Source organism: Podarcis bocagei (assembly GCF_964188305.1).
Source record: "Podarcis bocagei genome assembly, chromosome: 16".
In the NCBI taxonomy this organism is placed as follows: Eukaryota; Metazoa; Chordata; class Lepidosauria; order Squamata; family Lacertidae; genus Podarcis; species Podarcis bocagei.
Window position 1 is genome coordinate 41,717,189 of NC_138142.1, and position 27,788 is coordinate 41,744,976.

General features: G+C 45.7%; 1 protein-coding gene across 3 annotated transcripts in view; it reads left to right on the forward strand.

The window, feature by feature from the left end:
* Nucleotides 1-27,788, forward strand: part of TUFT1 (tuftelin 1) — a 57,624-nt gene that overhangs the window by 19,910 nt on the left and 9,926 nt on the right. For all 3 annotated transcript variants that reach the window (XM_081173734.1, XM_081173735.1, XM_081173736.1), the window contains exons 2-7: nt 13,518-13,592; nt 16,735-16,839; nt 18,867-18,953; nt 22,025-22,096; nt 23,919-24,035; nt 26,363-26,491. In XM_081173734.1, the coding sequence (XP_081029860.1) occupies nt 13,518-13,592; nt 16,735-16,839; nt 18,867-18,953; nt 22,025-22,096; nt 23,919-24,035; nt 26,363-26,491 (585 nt within the window). The remainder of the gene's footprint in view (nt 1-13,517; nt 13,593-16,734; nt 16,840-18,866; nt 18,954-22,024; nt 22,097-23,918; nt 24,036-26,362; nt 26,492-27,788) is intronic.

Here is a 27,788-nt window from a genome sequence, read left to right on the forward strand (position 1 = left end):
ACAGTTAAGACACCGCCCTCCCATTACCACCCTGTTATTAGTTCCCGTCTTAGAGAAGAAGTAAATACATTTATTTATTTCATAAAATTTATACAAATCTTGATTGTAAAAAGCCTCCAAGTGGTTTTCAAAAAATGAGTAAGACTCATTACCCGAAGGCAGCATCTACTCACTGTAAGTGACCATCCCAACGGCTGTTTTAAGGCATCCATTCCTCTTAACCTTGGGGAAAAAACTACAAATAGGGGTTTGGTTATGTGTTTCTTGCTCATTAGTGTCTTGAAAAATACCTATCCCTCTGACCTCATGTTTTCTCATAAACGTCGCTCGCAAATGGGTTCCGATGGCGTGAGGAATGTAAAGATAATTATAACCCGCCATGGAAAATGGGACTGTAATCTTTCTGCAACATTTAACATGCCCCTTGCTGAGTGGGTAATTGTGCCGGGGACTCGGGAGAATCGCATTTGCGTAATCAAGACATCTCCTGGGACTTAAATTGCGGCGTGTTGCTCGTTCAGTCATTTATTTCTCAGGAGAGAGCCGCGAGGCTTAGCTGCAATTTCGTTCAGCTGATCGCATCTCGGCTTGAAGTGACAGATCCAGATGCGTGTCACAGCTCTCCTGACACAGCACATAATGCCTTTTGAGGTTTTAAAAGAGGAATCGGGCTGAGCGGGGGACAGCAAAGGTGAATGGAGATACATTGGAAACTGATTCTCTGAAAACCTGGGGAAATCTGTGTGCCGCTGTGATGAAGACCACCAACCCACAGCCCCTGTTTGATGTAATTAGTGCTGTTCTAGATGCTCTTTTCAGTTGCAAATTGATTTTGCGATGGCTCTTTGTGCAAAAACACTAAGGGGTTGTTTTTCAGAGTCCACAGACGGTGCAGATCTCTAGCAACTGCCAATGTTTGCATGATTTCTGAACTGGGATGAACCTTAAGGTCGGGCATTTCCCTAGCCAAGAAATAAAATAGAAAATTGACCGACTGGCCAGAGCAACCACCCCCAACCTGGTCCACAGGTTTTGGACCACATCTGTGAAGCAGAACTCCCTCCATTGCCTCTGCTGTGGCAGACCAGCTCCATCCAGTCTCCTCTCCCCCCATATTTCATTGGGTAAAGCCATTCCATCAAGCCGTGTCAGTGGGAGAGTTGGGAATCAATAGGGCACGTCTCATCATCTTTTCTGGAGACCCCGTTCCCTTAGGCACCTCCTGCCCCTGAGCTGCGCCAGCATTTGGTCATTACAGGAACACCTGTTGAGAAATAGGTGCTTGAGTTTTCCTCTTCCCTCCCTGTCCCTTTTCCCTTGTGTGTCTTTTTAAAAAAAATTAAAATATTGAGGTAGGGACTGTTTTGTTTGGAATCTGTTAAGCAGCGGCAGGATTATCCACTTCTGTGCCTGTTCTCCTTTCCCATCCCGGCTGGCCACCTAGAAGAATTTGCAGCTAAGAACTTACACCTGGATTTGAGCTTTTTTCTGGGAACTGTAGGGTGTTCAGGGTGCTGGGAATTGTAGTTCTACAGCTCCCAGGATTCTCTCAGGAGTGTGTGTGTGGGGGGGGAGGCCATGATTCTTAAAGTGTTATCGCATGCTTCCAAATAAACAAGCATAAGATTCACGAAGGAAAAATTCCGTGCTTAGGCTGTTTACATAGAGGAAGCTCGTTGACCGTTAACAAAATATTAACTTCTACACCTTGACTTGTATTTTCTGGGGTGGTTTTCTTTTTGCGTGTGTGTGTGTGTGTGTGTGTGTGTGTGTGTGTGTAGATATATAATTCCCCCAGGGGCTTTCCCACCTTGATATTGGTGAATGCAGTGACTCATTTCCTGAAACACTCAGCCGATCTGTGAAGTTCTGCCCTCCCCCTTACCATATATGGGGCGATTGCAGAATCTCACCTGTGTATTTTGTGTTTGCGTGGCGATGGCTGCTATAGAGACCAGCTTAATAACCGCTTCGCTTGACCTGCCACGCCTTCAGAATTCTTGGTGGGGCTGGTAGATCTCTGCCGCAAATCCTCATATTTCAGGAACTGGAGCCAGTGACCCAAACAGGGAAAAGGTAGTCAGCCGTTGGAAGAAAATCTGCAGTTAGTCGAATCTCTTGGAGATAATCAACCCTCTTTACACCAGTGAATTTCGACCATATGTTAGTGGGCATTGTGATTCAGCGACATCTGGGGACTCGAAGTTGAAGAAACCATTGCTCTAGATCATGCCCCCCCCGAAGTGTTGGACTACGACTCCCATCATCCACTGGCAGTGCCAACAATGGATGATGGGAGTTGGAGTCCCAACAGCGTCCATTTTTCAGGCATCAGGTTGGGGAAGCCTACTGTAGGCACAGAAATGCGTTTTTTGTTTGTGAGTTGTGTATGGCCACATTCACACCATGTATTTGAAGCACAAATTCTGGTTGTGGTAGTTTAGGCTGCTGAGAGTTGCTTTGCTAGGAGAATGTCCTCCCCACCCCCAATTGTATCAAATATTCATATAGCATCAGATACTCAAATTGGTTTCTAATTGTATTTTTATTGCTGCTTCTGTTTCTTACGTTGCCACATGATGGCTTGAATCCTGTGGAATTTGGATTGTTACATGATAGAGTAAAATGTGTAAGAACTAAAAGAAGCAATAAAAATAATTGCAAATGCTACCACGGGCAGAAAAAACAACAACTATTAAGCCGGTCCCCCCCCCCCCCGGGACTCTTGGCAATTTTAATGTGGCCCATGGCAGGAAAGCAAAGTTTGAGAACCTCTGACCTAGGCATTAGCCCAAAGGAGATGGAGAAAAAGTGGGGGATGAAGACAAGGGCCGGTATTCCAGCCACCCTCTTAGTTTTGGTGATTCCCACAGGCACCACCTGCATTCTTCCAAGTTTATCTGTGCATAATGAGGACTACAACCTTGCTTGTGTGTACGTGTTTTTAAAAGCTGAAATTCTCTGAGATCAGAATTTGGGGCTCACTATCATATTACGTGTGGGCTTTGCGTGCTCCTGGATAACAGAATGAGCCTGTTTATATTTTTTATTTTGGTTCGGCAGCTCTGCTGTGGGCTTTGATTCGGGAATCAAGAAGGCATTTTCTGCTCTGCCCTGTAGTGGTTGCCCGTGGCGCCATTTCTGTTCCCCTGCAGTTTGCCTTCTGCCAAAAGCTACGTCGTGGGGCTCACTCTCTGCCGTGGCGAAACCTCATAACTTGTGTAATTACATTACGTAAATGATAAAGCCCTTACGTTATGCCAGGCGAGTTCTTTTCAGTGCAGAGGGAATGTATTGTGAGCAAACCAAAAGCGGAATACTGATTGTATTCTCTGGGTTGAATTCCTTTCCAGACACGAGACAGATAGATGTGGTGCAATCATTTCACCCTCTTATACCCCACTTGCTATCTCCAGCTGAATGCCCCCCCCAAAGTCAAATATCTTCTTGCAAATGTGAGCGCGTTTGTTCAGGAAGGATTCTGCACCTCTGGAGCAGCAGCTGGGTTGTCCTGGGTGTGGAATGACACATTGCGGAGATCCTGTTCCGAGTTTGCCTAAAAAATGTTGCCGTCCCGGTTTGTTCCCGATTCTTGCTTCATAAGCCCTGGATGTCGTAATTGAGAATTGGGACAGACCCAGAGCAAGGGGGAAAAGCCCCAAAATGTCAGAGGGGGGCGGAGGATGTCTTGCCCTTGTGCCACAAATCGCCCCAGGTCGGCCCGAACTCCTGGTCGCCTGCCAACGTGGTGCTGGAATGGTGTGTTGTTGTTTTTTTGAAACTGCAAACAAGGTGACGACTGTGACTTTAATAGGCTTCGCCAGAGCCTTTTGCCCCCCAGGCAATTAAGGTACGCCTTTCTGTGTCAAGTTGAAAGACGTTGTGCTCTTGAAGCAGCTTCTGGAACGCACGCCCTCCCTCTCGACTGGAATTGGGCGTTCAAGGGCTGGCAGCGCACGTACAAATTGCTGGCGATTAAAGCAGGGGAAACGTGGGTCGGTCCTAATTGTGGCCCCCTGGGCGTCCAGGTGGGGTCACGGGTATCCTAAACAGGTGTGTGCAGTTCCACAGAGGTGTGATGTGCTGAGGTTGGCGGGTGTTTTTCCTTCCCCTGGACAGGACGCTCTCTCTTGCGCCTTGCCCAAATGCTCACGCTTTGCTGATCACGCCGTACTTGTCCCTATTTTCAAAAAGGGGAAAAGAGAGGACCCAAATAATTACCGCCCAGTCAGTCTGACATCAATACCAGGGAAGATTCTGGAGCAGATCATTAAGCAAAGAGTCTGTGCACACCTAGAAAGGAATGCTGTGATCACCAATAGTCAGCATGGATTTCTGAAAAATAAGTCATGTCAGACTAACCTGATCTCGTTTTTCGACAGAATTACAAGCCTGGTAGATGAAGGGAACGCAGTGGATGTAGCCTACCTTGATTTCAGAAAGGCATTCGACAAGGTGCCCCATGATGTTCTTGTAAAGAAGCTGGTAAAATGCGGTCTTGACTATGCTACCACTCAGTGGATTTGTAACTGGCTGACTGACCGAACCCAAAGGGTGCTCATCAATGGTTCCTCTTCATCCTGGAGAAGAGTGACTAGTGGGGTGCCACAGGGTTCTGTCTTGGGCCCGGTCTTATTCAACATCTTTATCAACGACTTGGATGATGGACTCAAGGGCATCCTGATCAAATTTGCAGATGACACCAAACTGGGAGGGGTGGCTAACACCCCAGAGGACAGGATCACACTTCAAAACGACCTTGACAGATTATAGAACTGGGCCAAAACAAACAAGATGAATTTTAACAGGGAGAAATGTAAAGTATTGCACTTGGGGGGGGAAAAATGAGAGGCACAAATACAAGATGGGTGACACCTGGCTTGAGAGCAGTACATGTGAAAAGGATCTAGGAGTCTTGGTTGACCACAAACTTGACATGAGCCAACAGTGTGACGCGGCAGCTAAAAAAGCCAATGCAATTCTGGGCTGCATCAATAGATCAAGGGAAGTAATAGTGCCACTGTATTCTGCTCTGGTCAGACCTCACCTGGAGTACTGTGTCCAGTTCTGGGCACCACAGTTCAAGAAGGACATTGACAAACTGGAACGTGTCCAGAGGAGGGCAACCAAAATGGTCAAAGGCCTGGAAACGATGCCTTATGAGGAACGGCTAAGGGAGCTGGGCATGTTTAGCCTGGAGAAGAGGAGGTTAAGGGGTGATATGATAGCCATGTTCAAATATATAAAAGGATGTCACATAGAGGAGGGAGAAAGGTTGTTTTCTGCTGCTCCAGAGAAGCGGACGCGGAGCAATGGAGCCAAACTACAAGAAAGAAGATTCCACCTAAACATTAGGAAGACCTTCCTGACAGTAAGAGCTGTTCGACAGTGGAATTTGCTGCCAGGGAGTGTGGTGGCGTCTCCTCCTTTGGAGGTCTTTAAGCAGAGGCTTGACAACCATATGTCAGGAGTGCTCTGATGGTGTTTCCTGCTTGGCAGGGGGTTGGACTCGATGGCCCTTGTGGTCTCTTCCAACTCTATCATTCTATGATTCTACTTGTCCGCGTGCTGATAGCGCCGTGTTAATTAGCTGAACGGCGGAAGGATCTTGGCTCACACCAGCACCCGCGACACTCAAGCAGTCTGCTCACGAGGAGCCCACCAGCAGGAAAGGAAAGCAACAGCGCTCTCTCAGATGGTGTGCAAATTTGTCGAGAGAGGCCCTTTGTCAGGTGTTGTGTGACATTGACTGTTGCACCCCCCCTTCCGTGTCACTCCATTTCATAAAATGCGTTCAGGACGTCGAGGGGGTATCTGAACGTAGGGTTGTTCTCCAGTAAACCAGGCCTAGGCCACCTGTCATTTAGGATTTACCGTATTTTTCGCTCTATAACACGCACCCGACCATAACATGCACGTAGTTTTTAGAGGAGGAAAATCCGTAGGAATGCCACCCGTAGGCATTCCCTCCATAACATGCACAGACATTTCCCCTTACTTTTTAGGAGGAAAAAAGTGAGTGTTATGGTGCAAAAAATATGGTAATTGTTGTTGTTTAGTTGCTTAGTCGTGTCCGCCTCTTCGTGACCCCCTGGACCAGAGCATGCCAGGCACTCCTGTCTTCCACTGCCTCCCTCATGTTTGTAGCTTCGAGAACACTGTCCCACCATCTCGTCCTCTCTCATCCCCTTCTCCTTGTGCCCTCCATCTTTCCCAACATCAGGGTCTTTTCCAGGGAGTCTTCTCTTCTCATGAGGGGGCCAAAGTCTTGGAGCCTCAGCTTCAGGATCTGTCCTTCCAGTGAGCACTCAGGGCTGATTTCCTTCAGAATGGATAGGTTTGATCTTCTTGCAGTCCATGGGACTCTCCAGAGTCTCCTCCAGCACCAGAATTCAAAAGCATCCATTCTTCGGCGATCAGCCTTCTTGATGGTCCAGCTCTCACTTCCATCCATCACTACTGGGAAAACCATAGCTTGAACTATACGGACCTTTGTTGGCAAGGTGATATCTCTGCTTTTTAAGATGCTGTCTAGGGTTTGTTCATAGTAGTGCCTTTTTGGGAGAATGTCTTCAGCGGTTAGACGGTGCTTCATTTCCCCAGCTTCAAATCCCTCTGTCAAATCAACCCATCCCATGAAGCCTTTGGCTGAGCTCTGTCATTCTTGAGATCAGGAGATCTGCTTCGCACCATGACAGAACCAGGCCTCCCGTGTGGTGGCCCCTAGCCTTTGGAACTCCCTCCCACTGGACTTCCGGTCGGTGCCAGCGCTTAATGGCGGTCCTACCTCCGAGCTCCGGAGAAGGACTGCTTCGCAAGTTCGGGTCTTACCCGCTACGGCAAGCGGGGGACCCCTAAAATCCCAGGCGCTGAAGCCTGAGAACAAGGAGACTCGGTGGGCACCTTCGCGCCCCCCGGTACCGTGAAAGAGCCTTTTTAAAGGCTACGGATCGACATCGGGAGTGAGCGCGGTGCTGAGAGTCGCTACCCAGCCTGCGAAGTGAAGCCGCGTCGCCATAAGCGGAGAGCGCCGATTCCTTCCTGAAAAGAAATTCGGACTGATTCCCCGTGAGTAAGAACTGAAAAATAACTGGGACTTTTTCAATTTTAAAAATTGGGCTAAAAACGGGGGAGATTTAAACAAAGGAAGTCTGCCTCCCCCCGACCGCATGAAAGTGAAAGCAACGGAGCTCTAAACCTGCATCCGCTTAAATCCGTCCTTTGATCAGCTAAACCGGACATTTAAACCTTTGATCTCCCCTCTAGCAAGCAGGGCAGAGGGGAGGCGAATCTGACCATTAACTGCATGACTTATTTGAAGGAAAAAACCTCTGCTATCTCATCTATTTGAAAGTCTGAAACGGTCTGCCTTTTTAGTACATTGAGCTGACTTTTCCCTGTGAAGTGACACCTTGATACAAAGTTTCCACAGTGCCTGACTTTTGTACATTTTAAGAAGAAACAGTATAAACAGCATACTGGGCAACTGTGGCAATTGGAAGCTATAAGACTTTAGTAACATTGATTTTGACTGGGTTAATCTCCTTTCTTTCTACATCTTGGATGGTCTCCTTTGTTCATGTATTTGGAAATTTCCTTCTATGGCCATTTTGATTTGCTCCCTCTAGAGGATAAAGTGAAGTCCAGCACGGCCTAAGACAGTGGAATTTTCCAAGGGAGAATAAATCCCGTGGGAATTGACCTTGACATGAGTGGGCCACAAGAAGAGATAACTACAAGAGCCAAGACCAAGCAACAACAACAGCAACAGCTGCAGCTGCAACAAGCAAAGAAAAGAGGTTCAATCTCAGGCGTAACAGCCGGACTAGCTGGAACAACAGGACAGGACAAAGGAGCAGCCGTTTCTATGGAAGCTGTGACAGAAGCTTTGCTTAAGATAAACCAGACTCTGGAGTCTTTGACAAAACAGACTTCAGAGAACACACAAAAATTAACAGAAATATCAACAAGATTAAACCAGAATACAGAATCTATAAACAAATTGGTCGAGGAAAACGCCACCACGCGTCAAATTGCCGAAGAGGCCAAAGCCACAGCTGGAGAGACGCAGGAGAAATTAGAGCCACTTGCCAAGAAGGTCTATGAGCATGATGCAACCTTGGCCTTGTGGGAGTTACAGAGGAAAGAGAGAAACTTAAAATTAAGACTGATTCCGGAGAATGAAAGTGACAACCTTGTGGAATATTTGACACGGGAGTTTGCGGATTGTTGGGACCTGGAGGAAGACGATTTCAAAATTACAACTGCCTTTAGACTGGGCAAAAAGCAAGATAGAAAGACACCAAGAGATTGTTTGATCACACTCAGATCTAAGGAGGAAAGAGATAAAATTTTAGGACTACACTTTGGAAAAGCCCTGCAAATTGGAAATTCAGCTGTACAGATCTTTAAAGACATACCAAAATACATCTTGGACTTAAGAAACTTCTACAAGGATTTGGTTCTTTTGTTAAAGAAAAATCTTATCCGCTTCAGGTGGGAGTTCCCACAAGGACTGTCATTCGACTACAAGGCAAAGAAAGTGAAAATAAAGACAATTCAAGATAAAGACAAATTTTTGGCAAGATATCAGGAGGACTTACAGAAGGGGACTGTGGACGCACTTGCAGAACAGAGGAGAGCACTGGATATCCTGAATCTCTCGTTTGGATAAAAACCACCACCGTCAGAAGAAGAGCAACAACTTGGAGCTGTTGGAGGAGCCTTAAGAAAATAACAAGATGGCTCTGCAATTCCTTAGTTGGAATTGTAATGGACTGAATGGGCCTTTGAAGAGAAGACAAGTATTTCATATTTTGAACAGAGAACAATTGGATTTGATATGTTTACAAGAAACTCACATAACTAGAGCCCACAGGAGATTACTCACAAATAAAAGGTTAGGACAAGAATTTATTTCATCAGACAAAGTTAAGAAGAGAGGAGTGGTAATATATGTGAAGGAGAAATGGGCTCCAAAAATGATATTCAAAGATGAACAAGGGAGATATCTGGCTGTGGAGATACAAGTACAAGGAGAAAAACTTTTAGTTGTTGGAATTTATGCACCAAATGAAGGCAAATCTGACTTCTTTAAGAGACTTCATGAAACTTTGACGGACTATCTGGATTACAACATGATAATCATGGGAGACATGAATGGCGTGGTCTCCACTAATATGGACAAGGCACAAAGACTAACAGTCACTAAAGAAGGGAGACTCCCTAAGACTTTTTTCGAAATGACAGAAAACATGGACTTGATAGACATTTGGAGAACAAGGAACCCTCTGGAGAGAGAGGGAACCTTCTTCTCCCAAGCAATGATGACCTGGACCAGAATTGACCAAATCTGGGTTACTAGTGGATTGGCTCCAAAGATTAAGAAAGTGGAAATCTGCCCAAAAACCTGCTCCGACCATAACGCCGTGAAGATGGAGATGAAACTCACAATAACCGGTCAATTTAGATGGAGAATGAATGACACCCTCTTTCGAGATAAGGAGATTCTCACGAAGGCCCAAAAGACCCTAAAAGACTATTTTGAAATAAATTTGAGGACTGACGTGGAGAAAAGAGTGATCTGGGACGCAAGTAAAGCTGTTATGAGAGGATTTTTGATCCAACAAAATTCAATAAAGAGGAAAAAACAAAATGAGAAAAAAGAGAAGATCTTGGAAATGATAAAGGAAGGAGAGAGGAAACTAAGAACAAAACCAAAGTCTCAGGACATTTTAAGAGAGATTAAGTTATATCAAACTCAATATATGGAATTGATGAACCAAGAGATTGAATGGAAGATAAAGCAAATGAAACAAAAGACTTTTGAATCAGCAAATAAATGTGGTAAACTTTTGGCATGGCAATTGAAGAAAAGGCAGAAACTAAATACAGTTACAAGCCTAGAGGTCGATGGAAAGAACATATCTAAACCTAATGAAATTAGAAATTGCTTTTTAAGTTATTTCAAAAAACTTTACACCCAAGGCCCGCAAAATGAAGAAGATATAGACAAATTCCTTGGAAGATATGGATTACAAAACATCTCTCAGCAAAGTAAGATGGACTTGAACCAGAGAATCTCAGAACAAGAGATAGAGGCTGCCATTCAGAATATGCAACTGGGCAAATCTCCGGGACCAGATGGACTGACTTCTAGATACTACAAATCGCTGAAGGAATGGTTGATTCAACCACTAAGAGAAGTTTGTAATGAGATTCTTGAGGGAAAAAGGGCACCTGAATCGTGGAAAGAGGCATATATTTCACTCATACCAAAGTCAGAGACTGAAAAGACTCAACTCAAGAACTACCGCCCGATATCATTCCTCAATGTGGATTACAAAATTTTTGCAGACATTTTGGCAAAAAGATTTAAAAGAGTTTTGATGGAGAAGATTCATAAAGACCAAGCAGGCTTTCTCCCTAAAAGACACCTAGCAGACAATGTAAGGAATGTAATAGACATTTTGGAAAAGCTGGAGGTGAATATAAACACTAAAGCAGTATTGATCTTTGTGGACGCGGAGAAAGCCTTTGATAATATCTCTTGGAGTTTTATGAGGAAGAATCTCCATGGGATGGGGGTAGGCCAGGGTTTTGAGAATGGTATGGCTGCAATATATTCCGAACAAAAAGCTAAGCTGATTGTAAATAATGTTGTGACTGAGGAACTTAAGATAGAAAAAGGAACTCGGCAGGGGTGCCCAATTTCCCCATTACTTTTCATTTCGGTTCTGGAGGTGTTGCTGAATATGATAAGAAATGACCAGCAGGTCAAAGGTGTGCAGGTCGGAGCTAAACATTACAAGTTAAGAGCGTATGCAGATGACCTAGTATTGACTTTGCAAGAGCCAAACACTAGTACGAAAAGGGTTTTAGAAATAATTCAACAATTTGGCCAGGTGGCTGGATTTAAGTTGAATAAGCAAAAAACTAAAGTCTTAGGGAAAAACCTAACAGATATGGAAAAGGAGAAATTTCAGGAGGAAACAGGTTTGACAGTGGTTAAGAAAGTCAAATACCTAGGGGTTTATTTAACACCTAAGAATGTCAATTTGTATAAGGACAATTATGAAAAATGTTGGTCAGAGATTAAAAAAGATCTAGAAATATGGTCAAATCTGAAACTGTCAATGTTAGGCCGAATTGCAGTAATTAAAATGAATGTATTGCCTAGAATGTTATTTTTGTTTCAGACCTTGCAGATTCTTGACAAGATGGAATGTTTTAAGAGGTGGCACAAAGACATTTCGAAATTTGTCTGGCAGGGCAAAAAGCCCCGAATTAAATTCAAAATACTGACTGACGCTAAAGAAAGAGGGGGTTTTGCCCTGCCGGACCTAAAATTGTACTATGAGGCAGCAGCGTTTTGCTGGCTGAAAGAATGGATGCTCCTCGAGAACACGGACATCTTGGATCTGGAAGGCTTCAATAATGCTTTTGGTTGGCATGCATATCTTTGGTATGACAAGGTTAACAGTACCTTTAAAAATCACATTGTTAGAAAAGCATTATTTAATGTTTGGATAAGATACAAAGACTTATTGGAAAATAAAACCCCTAGATGGGTGTCACCAGTGGAGGCTAAAGCAGTGAAGAAACTCAATATGGAGGTCGGATGGCCGAAGTATTGGGAAATTTTAGAACAGGATGGAGACAAGTTTAAACTACAAAGTCAGGAGAAATTGAAGCACAAAGTAGAAAATTGGTTTCAATATCGCCAAATAATGGAATTTTTTAAACAGGATAGGAAAATCGGTTTCCAAGTGGAGAAATCAAAACTAGAGACCGAATTGCTAGAACCCAATACTAAGAATTTATCTAGAATGTATAACTTGCTGTTGAAATGGAACACACAGGATGAAACAGTTAAATCTGCTATGATTAAGTGGGCGCAGGATGTTGGACACAACATTATGTCAGATGACTGGGAATGGTTATGGAACACCGGTATCAAATTTACGGCATGTAATGCCTTAAAGGAAAACATTATGAAAATGGTATACAGGTGGTACATGACCCCAGTCAAGCTGGCAAAAATCTACCATTTGCCCGATAATAAATGTTGGAAATGTAAAGAGACTGAAGGTACTTTTTATCACCTTTGGTGGACATGCCCGAAGATAAAGGCCTTCTGGGAAATGATCTATAATGAAATGAAAAAGGTACTTAAATGTACATTTTCTAAAAAACCAGAGGCCTTTCTCTTGGGCATTGTCGGCCAATTGGTGACAAAGAAAGATAGAAATTTCTTTATGTATGCCACAACAGCAGCAAGAATACTCATCGCAAAGTATTGGAAGACACAAGATTTACCTACTCTGGAAGAATGGCAGATGAAAGTGATGGACTATATGACACTGGCTGAGATGACAGGCAGAATCCGTGACCAACGCAAAGAGATGGTGGAAGAAGAATGGAAAAAATTTAAAAGCTATCTTAAGGTCTACTATAAACTTAACGAATGTTAAAATGTTGTGGTTGCTAGAAGTAACAGGGTACAGGGATACAAGGTTAGACAATAAAGGAGGACTAAGACGACAGAGATTAGAAAGTAACAACTGGGAGTTGCTAGTTCAAATATGGACACTGGGATGCAGAGAGGGGGGGTATGGGGAAGTCCAAGAAAAGAGGTTTATGAAAATATCTTTGAAATTATTTTGTATGTTTGTTTTGTTTTGTGTTTGTTTGTTTTTCTTAAAAATGCTGTAAAACCAATAAAAATTTATTAAAAAAAAAAAAGGAACTCCCTCCCACTGCACGTATCAGACAGGCGCCTTCTCTCTCGTCTTTTTGGCACCTGTTTAAGAAGTTCCTCTTTCGACAGCCTTCTAAAATCTCTATCAAGCAACTGCCGTTATGTTGAGACTGTGTTTGTATTTTAGTATATATAGGTGAAACTCGAAAAATTAGAATATCGTGGAAAAGTTCCTTTCTTTCACTAATTCAGCTTGAAAGTTGAAACTAATATATGAGATACACTCATGACATGCCAAGCGAGATATGTCAAGCCTTGATTTGTTACCATTGCGATGATCATGGCGTACAGCTTATGAAAACCCCAAATTAACAATCTCAGAAAATTAGAATATTCAAGGAAATCAGCAAAACAAGGGTTGCAAATCGAGCAAGATTGGACCTCTGAGAAGTAGAAGCACCTCTCGCTTTGCATGTCATGAGTCAACCTCATATGTTAGTTTCACCTTTTAAGTTGAATTACTGAAATAAACGAACTTTTCCACGATCTTCTAATTTTTCGAGTTTCACCTGTATATGCATATTTTATAGACAGCATATGCAGTTCTATATAAGGGTTGATTATGTTTTGATCATGCCACAAATTTGGGATGCCTCGGGGGAAGCGATCCACGAACGAAATCGACCACAGCGCCTTGAATGACAACCTTTCTGCGGCTGTTATATTAGACATCGCTTTGGGATGCAATTTGCAAATAGTGGTGAATGTTGCTAAGCCAACCTATTGAGCGTGCCTCTTTTGCCGTCTTGTTTTCCAGGACAGTGTGAAAATACTAAGACTGACCCTCCAGAATGACCTCCCTGGGGACAGGCGCGACCAAGGAAAGCAAAAGGTGAGAGACTTGTGTGAATAAGGCCCCGCTTGCTATACTATTTTAGCAGCCACGACTGCCCCCAAAGAACCCTGGGAGCTGTAGTTTGTTGCGGGTGCTGAGATTTGGCAGGAGACCCCCCCCCAGTTCCCCTCACAGAGCTGCAAGTCTCAGCAGCTTGACTGTACCTTCCTAGGAAATTTTGGGAACTGTAGCTTTGTGACGGGAATTGGGTGGGTGGGTCTCCTCACAACTCTCAGCACCCTTAAAATGCTACAGTTCCCAGGATGAGGGCCGGATTTAGGTCTGATGAGGCCCTGAGCTCCTGAAGGTAATGGGGGCCTTTCTATGTCCAGCTGTCCTTTGTCAACAATAAATTGCCACTTTTTTTTGTGCTGAATATATGCTATATGGAAATTGATGGACCTAATAGGTATCTAAAGCCATTTGCACATCACAAAATATGTATTTTATCAAAGTAATTATTGAACTGAAATACAATTTAGAAGGAGTACCGTATTTTCCGTGTATAAGACTAGGTTTTTTGTTTTTTGTTACTAAAAAATAACGTTAAAAGGGGGGTAGTCTTATACGCAGGGGCAACCCCCCCATTTTCTTTATTTTGAGTCCCCCCAAATAGGGAGCGTCTTATACACAGGGGCGTGTTATACACAGAAAAATACGGTATATTGATAGTGAAATGCAATTAAGAAGTATATGGGGGGGGAGAGAGTAGGGCCCTAAGCGATAGCTTGTTTAGCTTATACGTAAATCCGGCACTGCCCAGGTTCCTTTGGGAAGAAGCCATGTTTGTTAAATGTGGCATAAAAGACAATGTCCAGGTCCTCGTTATGGGGAGCGATTTGTGTTTCCCCAGCCACTCTGGGTGGATTCCAACAGAACACTAAAATACAATAACCTATTAAGCGTTAAAAGCTTCCCTAAACAGGGCTGCCTTCAGATGTCTTCTAAAAGTCTGGTAGTTGTTGTTCTCTTTGACATCTGATGGGAGGGCGTTCCACAGGGCGGGCGCCACCACCGAGAAGGCCCTCTGCCTGGTTCCCTGTAACTTGGCTTCTCGCAGGGAGGGAACCACCAGAAGGCCCTCAGAGCTGGACCTCAGTGTCCGGGCTGAACGATGGGGGTGGAGACACTCCTTCAGATATACTGGACCGAGGCCGTTTAGGGCTTTCAAGGTCAGCACCAACACTTTGAATTGTGCTCAGAAACGTGCTGGGAGCCAGTGTAGGTCTTTCAAGACTGGTATTATGTGGTCTCGGCGGCCGCTCCCAGTCACTAGTCTAGCTGCCCCATTCTGGATTAGTTGTAGTTTCCGGGTCACCTTCAAAGGTAGCCCCACGTAGAGCGCATTGCAGTAGTCCAAGCGGGAGATAACCAGAGCATGCACCACTCTGGTGAGACAGTCCGCAGGCAGGTGGGGTCTCATCCTGCGTACCAGATGGAGCTGATAAACAGCTGCCCTGGACACAGAATTGCGCTGCGCCTTCACGGACAGCGGTGAGTCCAGAATGACTCCCAGGCTGCGCACCTGGTCCTTCAGGGGCACAGTTGCCCCATTCAGGACCAGGGAATCCTCCACACCTGCCCGCCTCCTGTCCCCCAAAAACAGTACTTCTGTCTTGTCAGGATTCAACCTCAACCTCTTAGCCACCATCCATCCTCCAAGTCATGACAATAGTCTTCAAACAAAATTTAAAGTTGCAATAAAACTTTGTCTGTTGCTGCAGCATTATAAAATATTCCTAATAATAAGCTTTAATTACACATTGCTGCCATGTCGGCCACAGTTTTCAGTCAATATCTAACTGTCACATTGGCTCATGAAACGTTTTCATTCGCTATACCCTGTCCATAAGCATTCTTGGGTTGATGAGGGCATTTAAATGTCTCCGTTTTTCATTAATAAAAGGGGGGGGGGAGAGAAGGAGACCAAATGCCGGCATGAGCAAGAAGGAAATTACTTCTTTGCATCCGAGAGTCAGACTCGGAGTCGGATCTAATAAAAGCAAAGGCCAAATTGGGAGAAACGGACTGTGTAGTGGTTTTGGAGGACGGACGAAACACCTTTTCCCAAAAGTGCAGTCCTGCCACTTATGAAAATAGGAACCTTGCTCTCCACAGCCTTTCCAGCACACCAATGAAGGATTTATTCTTGCAAGGTGTGTGTCCAGTGCCATTGAAAGATAATTTTAAGGAAAACTGCCTGGAGGCCATCTGAAATTGTTTTTAAAGATGGGTTGCGCCGTATAGATTCCCACGCATTTCATTGCAGAGTTGAGAGTCCTTTGCCCTGCTTGCTTTTGCATCTAGGCCGCCTTTAGTGCGGCCCCCACGAGGCTTCCCAGGAAGGGAGTGTGGCCCTCGGGTCCCTCGACACCTCCCTTCGAGCTTTCCCACTGCTAACTTGGCCCTACCCGGAGAGATGATGATGATAATAATAATAATAATAATAATAATAATAATAATAATAATAATAATGTGGTACCTCAGGTTAAGTACTTAATTCGTTCCGGAGGCCCGTTCTTAACCTGAAACTGTTCTTAACCTGAAGCACCACTTTAGCTAATTGGGCCGCCTGCCGCCGCAGCCGCGTGATTTCTGTTCTCATCCTGAAGCAAAGTTCTTAACCTGAAGCACTATTTCTGGGTTAGTGGAGTCTGCAACCTGAAGCATCTGTAACCTGAAGCGTATGTAACCCGAGGTACCACTGTAATCATCATCATCATCATCCAGCTGAAGCCGGGCTCAGAGCGACAGTTACATAAGATCACAATCAATTAAATGATAAGGCGGAAAGTGGTGGGAAGTAGGGGGAGGAGAGGTGGGGAAATATTGTTAAAAAGGTGTAGTTACAGGTATATCAGTACTCTAATCTGAATTGTTAAATTGTGTTATTAGTGTTATTGTGGTTTTTGTTGTATGTGGTTTTTGTGGTTGTTGTTTGTATTGAAAAAATGAATAAATTTAATAATAATAATAATAATAATAATAATAATAATAATAATAATAAATAAATAAATAAATAAAATAAAATCACAATCAATCAATTAAAATACATTCTAAAATCAATTCAATCTAAAACCCAGAGGGTAAGCAGAAAAGGGAACCTGCTCACACGAAGCCTTCGTTTTGTCTCCCGCAGCCGGTGGGAAGGGCCTTTGCCATGGTGGCCAACCGACCCCCCAGCAGCCACGCCTTGGCGTCGGAGTACGTCAAGTCCAGCGAGGGCGATGAGGAAATCATCAAGGTGAGCTGGGACCAGCCGGCGCTCGGCTTTCGTGGCTTTATTTTTAGCAGACAGGGTGTTGTTTGCCAGCGAGAAATAGAAGGAAGGAACCGGCTTTTCAGGGAGGGTCTTGTAGTCCAGGGGGGCAGAGCAGCTTCTTTTGCAACCAGAAGGTCCCAGGTGCAAAAACCCAGCATCTCTAGGTAGGGTTGGGAGAGACGCCCTGCCTGAAGCTGCCAATCAGTGTAGGCAGTATGGAGCTATGTGCCCTGGTGCTTCAGTGTAAGGCAACTTCTGGTGCCTCTGCTCAAAGCAGCCCTCTTGCTCAGAAACATGAGGACTGGAGCCATGCTTCATTTTTAGGGGGGATGTGTGCAGCTCTGTGGGAGAGTCCCTGCTTTGCAGGCAGAAGGTCCTGGGTTCAATCCTGCCCCCCATATCTCCAGATGGGGTTGGTTTCTTCTTGAAACCCTGGAGAGCTGCTGCCAGCCAGTGTTGGCAGCACTGAGGTATGTAGACCCCAGTGACCTGGCTCTGTAGAAGGACAGCTTTCCGTGTTCCTGTTTAAGGTCACGGCGTAGATTTAAAGCACCTGCCTTCTCCTCAGGGACTCTATTTTATTTTATTTTATTTATGCTTTTCAGGTTTATACATTTCACTAATTTCACAATCCTTTTAACATTTCATAACTTTGGCTTCCTTCCCCCTCTTTCCGCGGCTCCTTAAATTTATTTTTAATACCTTTTGCCTATCCAAATTCACTTGATTTGCTCATTTATTCATCTGCTTTAAATATATGCTCTTATAGAACTGCGGGTCATTGCAATAATCCTGCCAATGTTCTTATCTGTTTACAATTTATCAGCAAATATTCAATAAACCATTTCCATTCTTTTATAAAAAAGTTTGTTAACTTGATTTCTTACTCTTCCGGTAAGTTTCTCCGCCTGTTCTTTAAGTTTTTGAATCCGTTCTTCCTTTGCTTCCCCTCAAGGGTTCCTGGGAACTCTAGTTTGCCCCCTCTCAGAGCTGCGGTTCCCAGAATGTTTTGCAAGGGGAAGCCGGGTGCAGTGGCTCTGGCTTCTTTTTCGAAACATGAGGACTAGAATCTTTGCTGTTAGGAAAAGGTTTGCAGCTCAGCAGCAAGGCTGTGTAGGTGAAGCTTACAGAGGAGGCTGTGTCCCTCCTGATGTTGCTGGACTCCAGCTCCCATCATCCCTGGTAAAAATAAACTAAATAATAAAAATCAGAAAGTTTAAGGGAAAAAATTAGAAAATTGAACAAAGCCTTAATGGAATAATAATAATAATAATAATAATAATAATAATAATAATAATAATAATAATAATAATAATAATAATAATAATAATTTTATTTATATCCCGCCCTCCCGAGCCGAAGCCGGGCTCAGGGTGGCTAACAACAATAAAATAATACAACATTCTAAAATCATTTCATTAAAATTAATTCAACTCAAATGGATGGCAACCATTAGGCTAAAATTCTGTGACGATTGCCAAAGGAGGGAGTCAGGCTGTGTCCTAGCCACAGGTCGGCTACAAACCTCGTTTCACTGAACTATTCAGTTTCCTCTGCAGGAAATAGAAAAATCATAAACCTTAAATGACCAAAAATTTTTTTAAAAGGGGTAGAACTCCCAAAAATTCTGAAGTGTTATAATCCTAGGTAAAGCAAGGTTTTTCTAATTTTTAAACTTTTTTTATTTTTATTATTTAGTTTATTTCTACAAGATAATATTTCTAGTCGATTACTTCTCGTTTCAGGGATTTTCATTTGTTTTGTGCAATTCTCAGTTCCGTGACTGTCTTTTTTTCTGCTGACTCCCCTCATCCCTGGTGGCTGGCCATGCTTGGTGGGACTTGGAGTCCAGCCACGTCCGGAGGGCTCCAGCTTGCTCCCCAGCCCTGATCCTCAACCGTTCCTCAAGCGCACGCCTGTCCCATCTTGCGCCGGGTTTGCCTCCTTCCTATCAGGGCAGCTTTCCTTCCCAGCTTGATGGGCGTTGTGGTTTCTCCTCTGTGACTCAGGTCTACCTCCGAGCCCGAGCCGAGGACAGGGCCCAGAACGAAAAGAGCCTCCATCAACTGAAAAGTGACAGCTGTCATCTCCAAGCGGTAATTAGCGTCCTTTTAAATAATGTGTGCTGGCAAGTAGCGGGGAGGTAATTTTGCAAAACGGAAGGAGGTGGTGGCATGGACTCTCAACGGGGCACTGAAGGGTGTGTGTGTGTGCAGAAATAACATAAATACCATATTTTTTGCTCTATAAGACTCACCTTTTCCCTCCTAAAAAGTAGTGGGAAATGTTTGTGTGTCTTATGGAGCGAATGCAGGCTGCGCAGCTATCCCAGAAGCCAGAACAGCAAGAGGGATCGCTGCTTTCACTGTTGTTCTGGCTTCTGAGATTCAGAATATTCTTTTTCTTGTTTTCCTCCTCCAAAAACTAGCTGCGTCTTGTGGTCTGGTGCGTCTTATAGAGCGAAAAATATACAGTGGTGCCTCGCAAGACGAAAAGAATCCGTTCTGTGATTCTCTTCGTCTAGCGGTTTTTTCGTCTTGCGAAGCAAGCCCATTGACGGATTAGCGGATTAGCGCTTTTAGCGGCTTATCTGCTGATCGGATCAGCTGATAAGCGGCTTAGCAGCTTAGAAAAAGTGGGGGGGGGGAAACCCAGCAGGAACTCGCAAGACATTTTCGTCTTGCGAAGCAATCCCATAGGAGATTCGTTTTGCGAAGCACCTCCAAAACGGAAAACTCTTTCGTCTAGCGAGTTTTCCATCTTGCGAGGCATTCGTCTTGCGGGGCACCACTGTAGTATTTCTGAAGTTTGCTGCAGCGGCTGAAGAGGCAAGCAGCTTTTCAGTTGCAGCCGGAAAGGGAGGCTTGCCTCTTCAGCAATTTGGTAAAAGCCTGTTGCTACCCAGTGTATTTTTCTCCCACCGGTGCACAGATTCCGTCCCAGAAAAAAAATATTTGTGCATTCTTGCTGATGCATTCTGCAAAGGGGAGTAAGGAAGGCCCTTAAGACAAGTTGCAAAAGGCAAACCTTTGTGCAGAGGAACGAACGCCTTGTGTTGGAGCTTGGCTATAGAAATCCTCTCCGCCTAACTGGCACCAAAGGGTGTTTTCTCTCTCCTTCCCGCCCCCCTTTTTGCATCAAGAAGCTCGCTGACTCACGCCCGCCTTAGAAGCTCTGCCCGATCCGAGGCCCTAATTGCTTTGCTAGCTGGAAAGGATCTGTCAGGAGTTGCCTGCTGTGTTTTGTCTGCCCGTCTTGGCCCAGCTGCCTGCCTGCCACACCTCGCAGCGAGGGCCTCTCCCCGCTCGGAAGGTGTTGGCGGTTCCTTTGGCAAAGTCCCCGGCGTTTCCCAAGAGTTTTGGGAGGTCTGCAACCACAGGCAGCCTGATGGGTCTTTGCTCGGTTCCTTCAAAGATGAGAAAGTCTGAGATGGAGAGGGGTGTTTTTGTGTTTTTTTTTGACAATAGTATTTATTAATTTCCAATAGACATAACAAAAAAGAAAATATGCAACAGCACAATAGAGAAGTGAAAAAGAAGAAAAAAAGAATAACAAACTTAAAATACGTAAACAGAAAAAAAGAAAATTAATTGAAATCCATTTTCATAAACATTTTAGTTGACTTCCTCTAATCTCCTCCATCTGAATTTCCTCTTAATTTGAATGTAGCAGTTTCCAGTATCATTATTTCATAAAACAATATTATAGTCGTATTCCAATTTCTTTACCTTTCTTATAGTACATTTTCTTATTTATATATTTAAGTCAAGTTTAATCCTAGGCCTGATTGGTTCTTTCAAGTGGTTGCATTTCTTTAATATTAGAATATTTGTTCAAATAGTCTTTAAATTTCTTCCGGTCTTCTTGGTAGTCCTTTCTGGTCGCGGATTCTCCCGGTGAGATCAGCCAGCTCCATAAATTTCTTCATCTGCCTGAGATGGAGAGGTTAGGCTGAGCCAGAGGGGGAGCAGAGCGAGGGTTTGGCTCTGTTTATATCCCGTCTTTCCTTCCAGGAATTCCAGGGCGATGTACGGGGTGTTTCTCTCCCCCAACAAAAAAAAAAAAAACCCCTGAATTCATCTCACAACAACCCTGTGAGGTCAGCCAAGCTGAGAGGTTGTGACTGGAGTCTGTGTGTATCTGTGGCGTCGCTCAGGAAGCAGCAGCCCCCATGGACCCTGCTAGAAAAATGCAACCTGTGTTGCTGATAGAAGTATTGCGACTCATGCAACACGTTGGCACTTACCGGTTTTTTTTGCTCTGTAAGACGCATTTTTCCCTTCCTAAAAAGTAAGGGGAAATGTGTGTGCGTCTAATGGAGCGAATGCAGGTGGGAGGTTCTGCTCAGCGCTCTCTTTAAAGAGCCGCGTGGAGCGATTGTGCGGATCTTGGGGGCTTTTCCCCGAGGAGGGAGAAGGGCTGCCCATCTCCCTCCTCAGGGAAAAGCCCCCAAGAGGGGGCAAACACTCCACATTGCAGCATAGCTGTCAGCTTACAGATTTGAAAATAAGGGACCAGCAGCCAAAATAAGGGATTTTCCGGGCACAGGTAGGTTCAACTTCTTAGCCCTTCTGAGCCAAAGGCAGAAAGCCCAGCCAGCAGCCAAACGAAGCCTCAAGCGGCGGTTCCCACAGCGCAAAAACCCGGCAAAGGGGATGCAGCAAGGCAAACCACCATCACCTCTCTGCTGGGAAGCGCTGAGCAAAGGCGAGTCCCCAGGCAACACGGCCAATTTGATTGGCACAAGGCATGCAAGCTCCACCCCTCAGTCGTTCTTAGACTCCTCATTGGGTGAGCAACGCAGCCAAGCAACAATATATTTTTAAAAACTGTCCTAAAAATGACGTTACCCATCAGCTGCTAAAAGCCTGGCGATAAATACGGTTTCTTTATCTGGATGATTAAAAGTTACAGATAGGTAGCCGTGTTGGTCTGCCATAGTCAAAATGAGCTTTCTGTGTATCTGAAGAAGTGTGCATGCACACGAAAGCTCATACCAAGAACTAACTTAGTTGGTCTTTAAGGTGCTACTGGAAGGAATTTTTTTATTTTGGATGATTAAAAGGGTGTGAGAGACAACTCTGTGTGGAGTTCTGTCACGAAAGAAGTGATGTTCCGGTCCCTTTTCCCATTTTATTTAACTTTATTTGTATGTCTTCAAACACAGAAAACGCTGGAGAAGCCGAACGGGATCCGTCCTCACAGAACTACCTCATTTCGAAGCGTGTCACTATGCCAGGTCCGTGCGCGAGAGTCCGTGGCCGTGGTGGTGGTGGTGGGACGGTTGGCGTTCATAGGTGGCCTCCATGCCTGGAAGGAACTGAGGTTGGGGAGAAACCGGGCTGGTCACAAAAGGGCCGGCTTGTCCGCTCGCTCTAACCTAGAGCTGAAGTTAGGGGAGAGGGGAGGCAGTGTGGTGCAACGGTTAGAGCCTCAGGCCAGTGGGGTAGGGAATCCTCACTCTGCCGCTGGGTGATTTTTGGGGGCCCCGACCTTGCAAGGAGAAGCCAAGGAAGTGAAAGCCCTGTCCCTTGCCTTGGAACTTCTTGCGGGGGGGGGGGGGAGATGTTAATGCAATTAATTAATGCCTTGAGCACGGTGAATCAGCTTGCTTGTGGCTCGTTTGCACGTTATTTATTATTGCATTTATACCCCACCGTTTCTCCAAGGATCTCAAGATGGCCTATGCACCTCTCCCTTTCTCTTCACCCCCCCCACCCTCACAACAACCCTGTAGGTAGGTTAGGCTCAGAGATGCTGGCCGGCTCACTGTGACCCCAGTGGGGATTTGAAGCCCAGTCCGGCACTCTAACCATTGCATCACCCTGGATGTAAGCCCCAAATGGGGAGATGGGAGTCCATCGTTGGCAGTTCAGGGGTGAGGAGATCTCAGGCCTGGGGGGGGGGGCTAAATGTGCCCCTCCAGGCCTCTGTGTCTGGTCTTTGCCCAGCCACTCTGGGCGGCTCCCAATCGAGTGTTAAAAACAATACAGCATAAAATATTAAAAACTTCCCTAAACAGGGCTGCTTTAAGATATCTTTTAAAGATAGGCTAGCTGCTTATTTCCTTCACATCTGAAGGCAGGGCATTCCACAGGGCGGGTGCCACCACCGAGAAGGCCCTCTGCCTGGTTCCCTGTAACCTCACTTCTCGCAATGAGGGAACCGCCAGAAGGCCCTCGGCGCTGGACCTCAGTGTCTGGGCAGAACGATGGGGGTGGAGACGCTCCTTCAGGTATACTGGACCAAAGTCATTTAGGGCTTTTAAGGTCAGCACCAAGAAGAAGAAGAAGAAGAGTTTGGATTTGATATCCCGCCTTTCACTCCCCTTCAGGAGTCTCAAAGCGGCTAACATTCTCCTTTCCCTTCCTCCCCACAACAAACACTCTGTGAGGTGAGTGGGGCTGAGAGACTTCAAAGAAGTGTGACTGGCCCACCAACACTTTGAATTGTGCTCAGAAATGTACTGGGAGCCAATGCAGATCTCTCAGGTCCGGTGTTATGTGGTCTCGGCGGCCGCTCCCAGTCACCAGTCTAGCTGCCGCATTCTGAATTAGTTGTAGTTACCGGGTCACCTTCAAAGGTAGCCCCACGTAGAGCGCATTGCAGTAGTCCAAGTGGGAGATAACCAGAGCATGCGCCACTTTGGCAAGACAGTCCGCGGGCAGGTAGGGTCTCATCCTGCGTACCAGATGGAGCTGGTCAACAGCTGCCCTGGACACACAATTGACCTGTGCCTCCATCGACACCTGTGAGTCCAGAATGACTCCCAGGATGCGCACCTGGTCCTTCAGGGGCACAGGTACCCCTTTCAGGACCAAGGAATCCCCCACACCCGCCTGCCTCCTGTCCCCCAAAAACAGTACTTCTGTCTTGTCAGGATTCAACCTCAATCTGTTGAGAGAGAGCGAAGTAGGAAACTAACCTATCATTAAAAAAACCCATCCCCTTTCATTGCTCCACCCACTCTTGTTTCTGGCCCCACCCACTGCCCCCAAATGGGAAAGTGGCCCTCCGGCCGAAAAAGGTCCCTCTTGCTTATAAACCTTACGTCCCTTCAGGATGAGCCGACGTACCCCGGAGAAGACATCTCGATAATGCGGGAGACCACCAAGAAGCTCTTCACGAAACTTCAAGAGGCCGAGAAGCGCCACCAGTCGGACAGAGCTGCCTATGAGGTCAGAACACAAGAAATGCCCGCTGGATCAGGCCAGCGGTTCCCAAACTTTTATGGGGGGGGTCACCGCTCCCTTGGTTCCATAAGCTCATCCCCAGGACCCACAACCTTAACCTACAAAAATCATGATTATGTGGTTTTTAGCTGTAATACTATAAGGGAATATGAAAAATGGATTACTAATACGTAAAAATTTAATGTCATAATATTTTAAGATTAAAGACTAGGATAAACAAAGAGGGGAAGGATTTGCTGAACTAACAAACTGAACTGGAATACAAAAAAGGGAGGCGTGAGGAGGTCCGGGAAACAAGCTAATGAAAAATAAGTAATGGAAAGATTGAGTTGTTTTTAACTATTTTTATTTTGTATTTTTCTTTTTTCATTTTGTAATATTTTGAAAATCTTAATAAATATCTTTTAAAAAAAACAAAAATCATGATTCAAAACTGCAGTTTGAGCGACCCGCTTGGGAAGATCGTAACACAATAACATTCAAAGTGGTCGCAATCAGTTGCACATTCTTCAAAATCCAGTTCGGACAGTTTAGCTTGACTAATGCAACAAAACTGACCAACTTGATCCAGGGATAGCGGCTTTTCAAAGTGTGAACATCATTTACACCTCCAGCACCCCTGTGTAGGGCTGGCTTTCAGCGTTGCGATACATCACCAGCTAAACATTGTGATATACAGTGGTACCTCTGGATGCAAACGGGATCCGTTCCAGAGCCCCGTTCACATCCTGAAGAGAACACGACCCGCATCTGCGCGGGTCGCGATTGGCCACTTCTACACATGCGTCTAACGTCATTTTGAGCGCATGCGTGAGCGGCGAAACCTGGAAGTAACGCGTTCTGTTTCTTCTGGGTCGCCGCAGAGCACAAAACGCTCAACCTCAACTTTAACCCAAGGTATGACTGTAGAGTTCTGCCTTGGCTCCCGGACGCCCTGGAACTTGGACATTTCAGCTCCCGGACGATTGAAACCTGGAAGCAAGCGTTCTGGTTTTCGAACGTTCTTTTGGAACCTGAACCTCTTGACGGGGCTTCCTGCAGCCAATCAGAATTTTCAAACGCTTTGGAAGTTGAATGGCCTTCTGGAATGGATTCCGTTCAGCTTCCAAGGTACGACTGTACTGATAGATCATGCTGTCTGAAATAAGGATGGAGCTGTTAGGGACGCGGGTGGCGCTGCGGGTTAAACCACCAAGCCTAGGACTTGCCGATCAGAAGGACGGCGGTTCGAATCCCTGCAACGGGGTGAGCTCCCGTTGCTCAGTCCCTGCTCCTGCCAACTTAGCAGTTCGAAAGCACATCAAAGTGCAAGTAGATAAATAGATACCACTCCAGCGGGAAGGTAAACGGCGTTTCTGTGCGCTGCTCTGGTTTCGCCAGAAGCGGCTTAGTCCTGCTGGCCACATGACCTGGAAAAACTGTCTGCGGACAAACGGTGGCTCCCTCGGCCAGCAAAGCAAGATGAGCGCTGCAACCCCAGAGTCGTCCGCGACTGGACCTAATGGTCAGGGGTCCCTTTACCTTTATGCAGAGCATTGGCTGGCTTCATGGTTTCTCCCGCATCCCACACAACAGAGACACACATCACCCCCCCCGAACCCTGCTAGGTAATCTCCCCCCTCCCCCAGGAGTGGTACTGTCCACTTTGACAACTGCTGATCTGGCCCAATTTCCAACACCTGGGAGGCCCGTGGCTTTGCATCCTCGACCAGGGTTGCAAGGACCACCCTCTCTGAGGCTGTGCTGCCGGTTGGATGAGATGCTTGAGCTGTGGGCCAGGGAAGGGGTCCTTTGTCATGGCCTCCACATAATAATAATAATAATAATAATAATAATAATAATAATAATAATAATTTATTTATACCCTGCCCATCTGGCTGAGTTTCCCCAGCCACTCTGGGCGGCTCCCAATCAAGTGTTAAAAACAGTACAGCGTTAAACATTAAAAACTTCCCTAAACAGGGCTGCCTTCAGATGTCTTTTAAAGATAGGATAGGTGCTTATTTCCTTCACATCTGAAGGGAGGGCGTTCCACACGGGTGCCACCACCGAGTAGGCCCTCTGTCTGGTTCCCTGTAGCCTCACTTCTTGCAATGAGGGAACCACCAGAAGGCCCTCGGAGCTGGATCTCAGTGTCTGGGCTGAATGATGGGGGTGGAGACGCTCCTTCAGGTATACAGGACCATTTAGGGTTGATGATGGTATGATGATGGTTGCCAGGCTTTTGGGGTGAACAGTTCAATTTCGCTAGGCGTGTTTGTGTGAAACGGTCGACATGCATGCAAATGTGCCCCTCTCCCCTCTTCTTGCAGACGTCCATTTCCCATTATCGGAGGGAAGCCGAACATTCGGGAGCAGCTCTCCGAAGGGCGGAGCTGGACTTGGAAGAGAAGGATTTGAAGCTGGAGGAGCTGCAGAGACTCCTGACGGGGATGGAGAAGGTACTCGCCTGACGGAAGACGCCGGCGGTTGTCCGCAGGGCAGATTGGCGCAGCGAAAGCCGTTGTGCCGCTGGGCCAAAATTGAGGGAGAGTGCAAATTCGCTTGGTTTGGTGATGCAGCTAATTGTACCTTTTTGTTTAATTTAATTCAGAACCCTCTTTCCTTTAGTTGTCTTTTATTTGGAGTGGCCCTTGCAAGCGGAAGATGACATTAAAAACAGTCTAGCACACTTATCAGAGACCAAACAATTCTTTAGACCCTGGAAAGGAGTAGCTGTAGACCAGAATGCCTTTAAAAAATAATAATAATAAAATGTAATGATACCATTCAACCAAAAACGTGCTGGTTTACAGCTTAAAAGACTAGGATTAGCCGCCTGAGAAACAGTTTCTATCCAAATGCGATTTTGGTTTTAAACGCAGTGTAAGGGGTCTCTAGGGGGACTCGGGTGACGCTGTGGGTTAAACCACAGAGCCTAGGATCTGCTGATCAGAAGGTTCCGCAGTTCGAATCCCTGTGACGGGGTGAGCTCCCATTGCTCGGTCCCAGCTCCTGCCAACCTAGCAGTTCAAAAGCACCTCAAAGTGCAAGTAGATCAATAGGTACCGCTCCGGCGGGAAGGTAAACGGCGTTTCTGTGCGCTGCTCTGGTTTGCCAGAAGCGGCTTAGTCATGCTGGCCACATGACCCGGAAGCTATACGCTGGCTCCCTTGGCCAATAAAGCGAGATGAGCGCCGCAACCCCAGAGTCGGCCACGACTGGACCTCATTGTCAGGGGTCCCTTTACCTTTACCTAAGGGGTCTCTGGGAGTGTATTGTATTTTTAAAATGGGGTATCAGGTTTTTAGGGGGCTAACCAGGTTGGGATAGCATGCTTGTTGGTTTTGAATGTCTTGTGTAGATTTTTCCCCCCTTCCAATTTCGTTGTTCTGTATGGGACAATGACAATAAAGATTATCGTATCGTAAAGCAACATTTCCCATCCTTGCGCCTCCAGCTGTTTTAGAAGTACAACTCCCATCATCCCTAGCTAGCAAGACCGGTGGTCAGGGACAATGGGAATGGGAGTCCAAAAACAGGCGGAGACCCAAGGCTGGGAAACACTGGCTTAGAGTACCCACACCTGCTCAGGATGGGAATCTAAGAAGAACTGTCGCCTTTTCATCCTCTGTGAATCTGCCCCGACCTCTTTAAAGGCATTCAAGTTGGCAGGCGTCGCTGCCTCCAGTGAGAGCAAATTATGTGCGTACTGTGGGTCAGGAATACTGCCCAGCCCCACGGCGTTCTCCGTTCTTC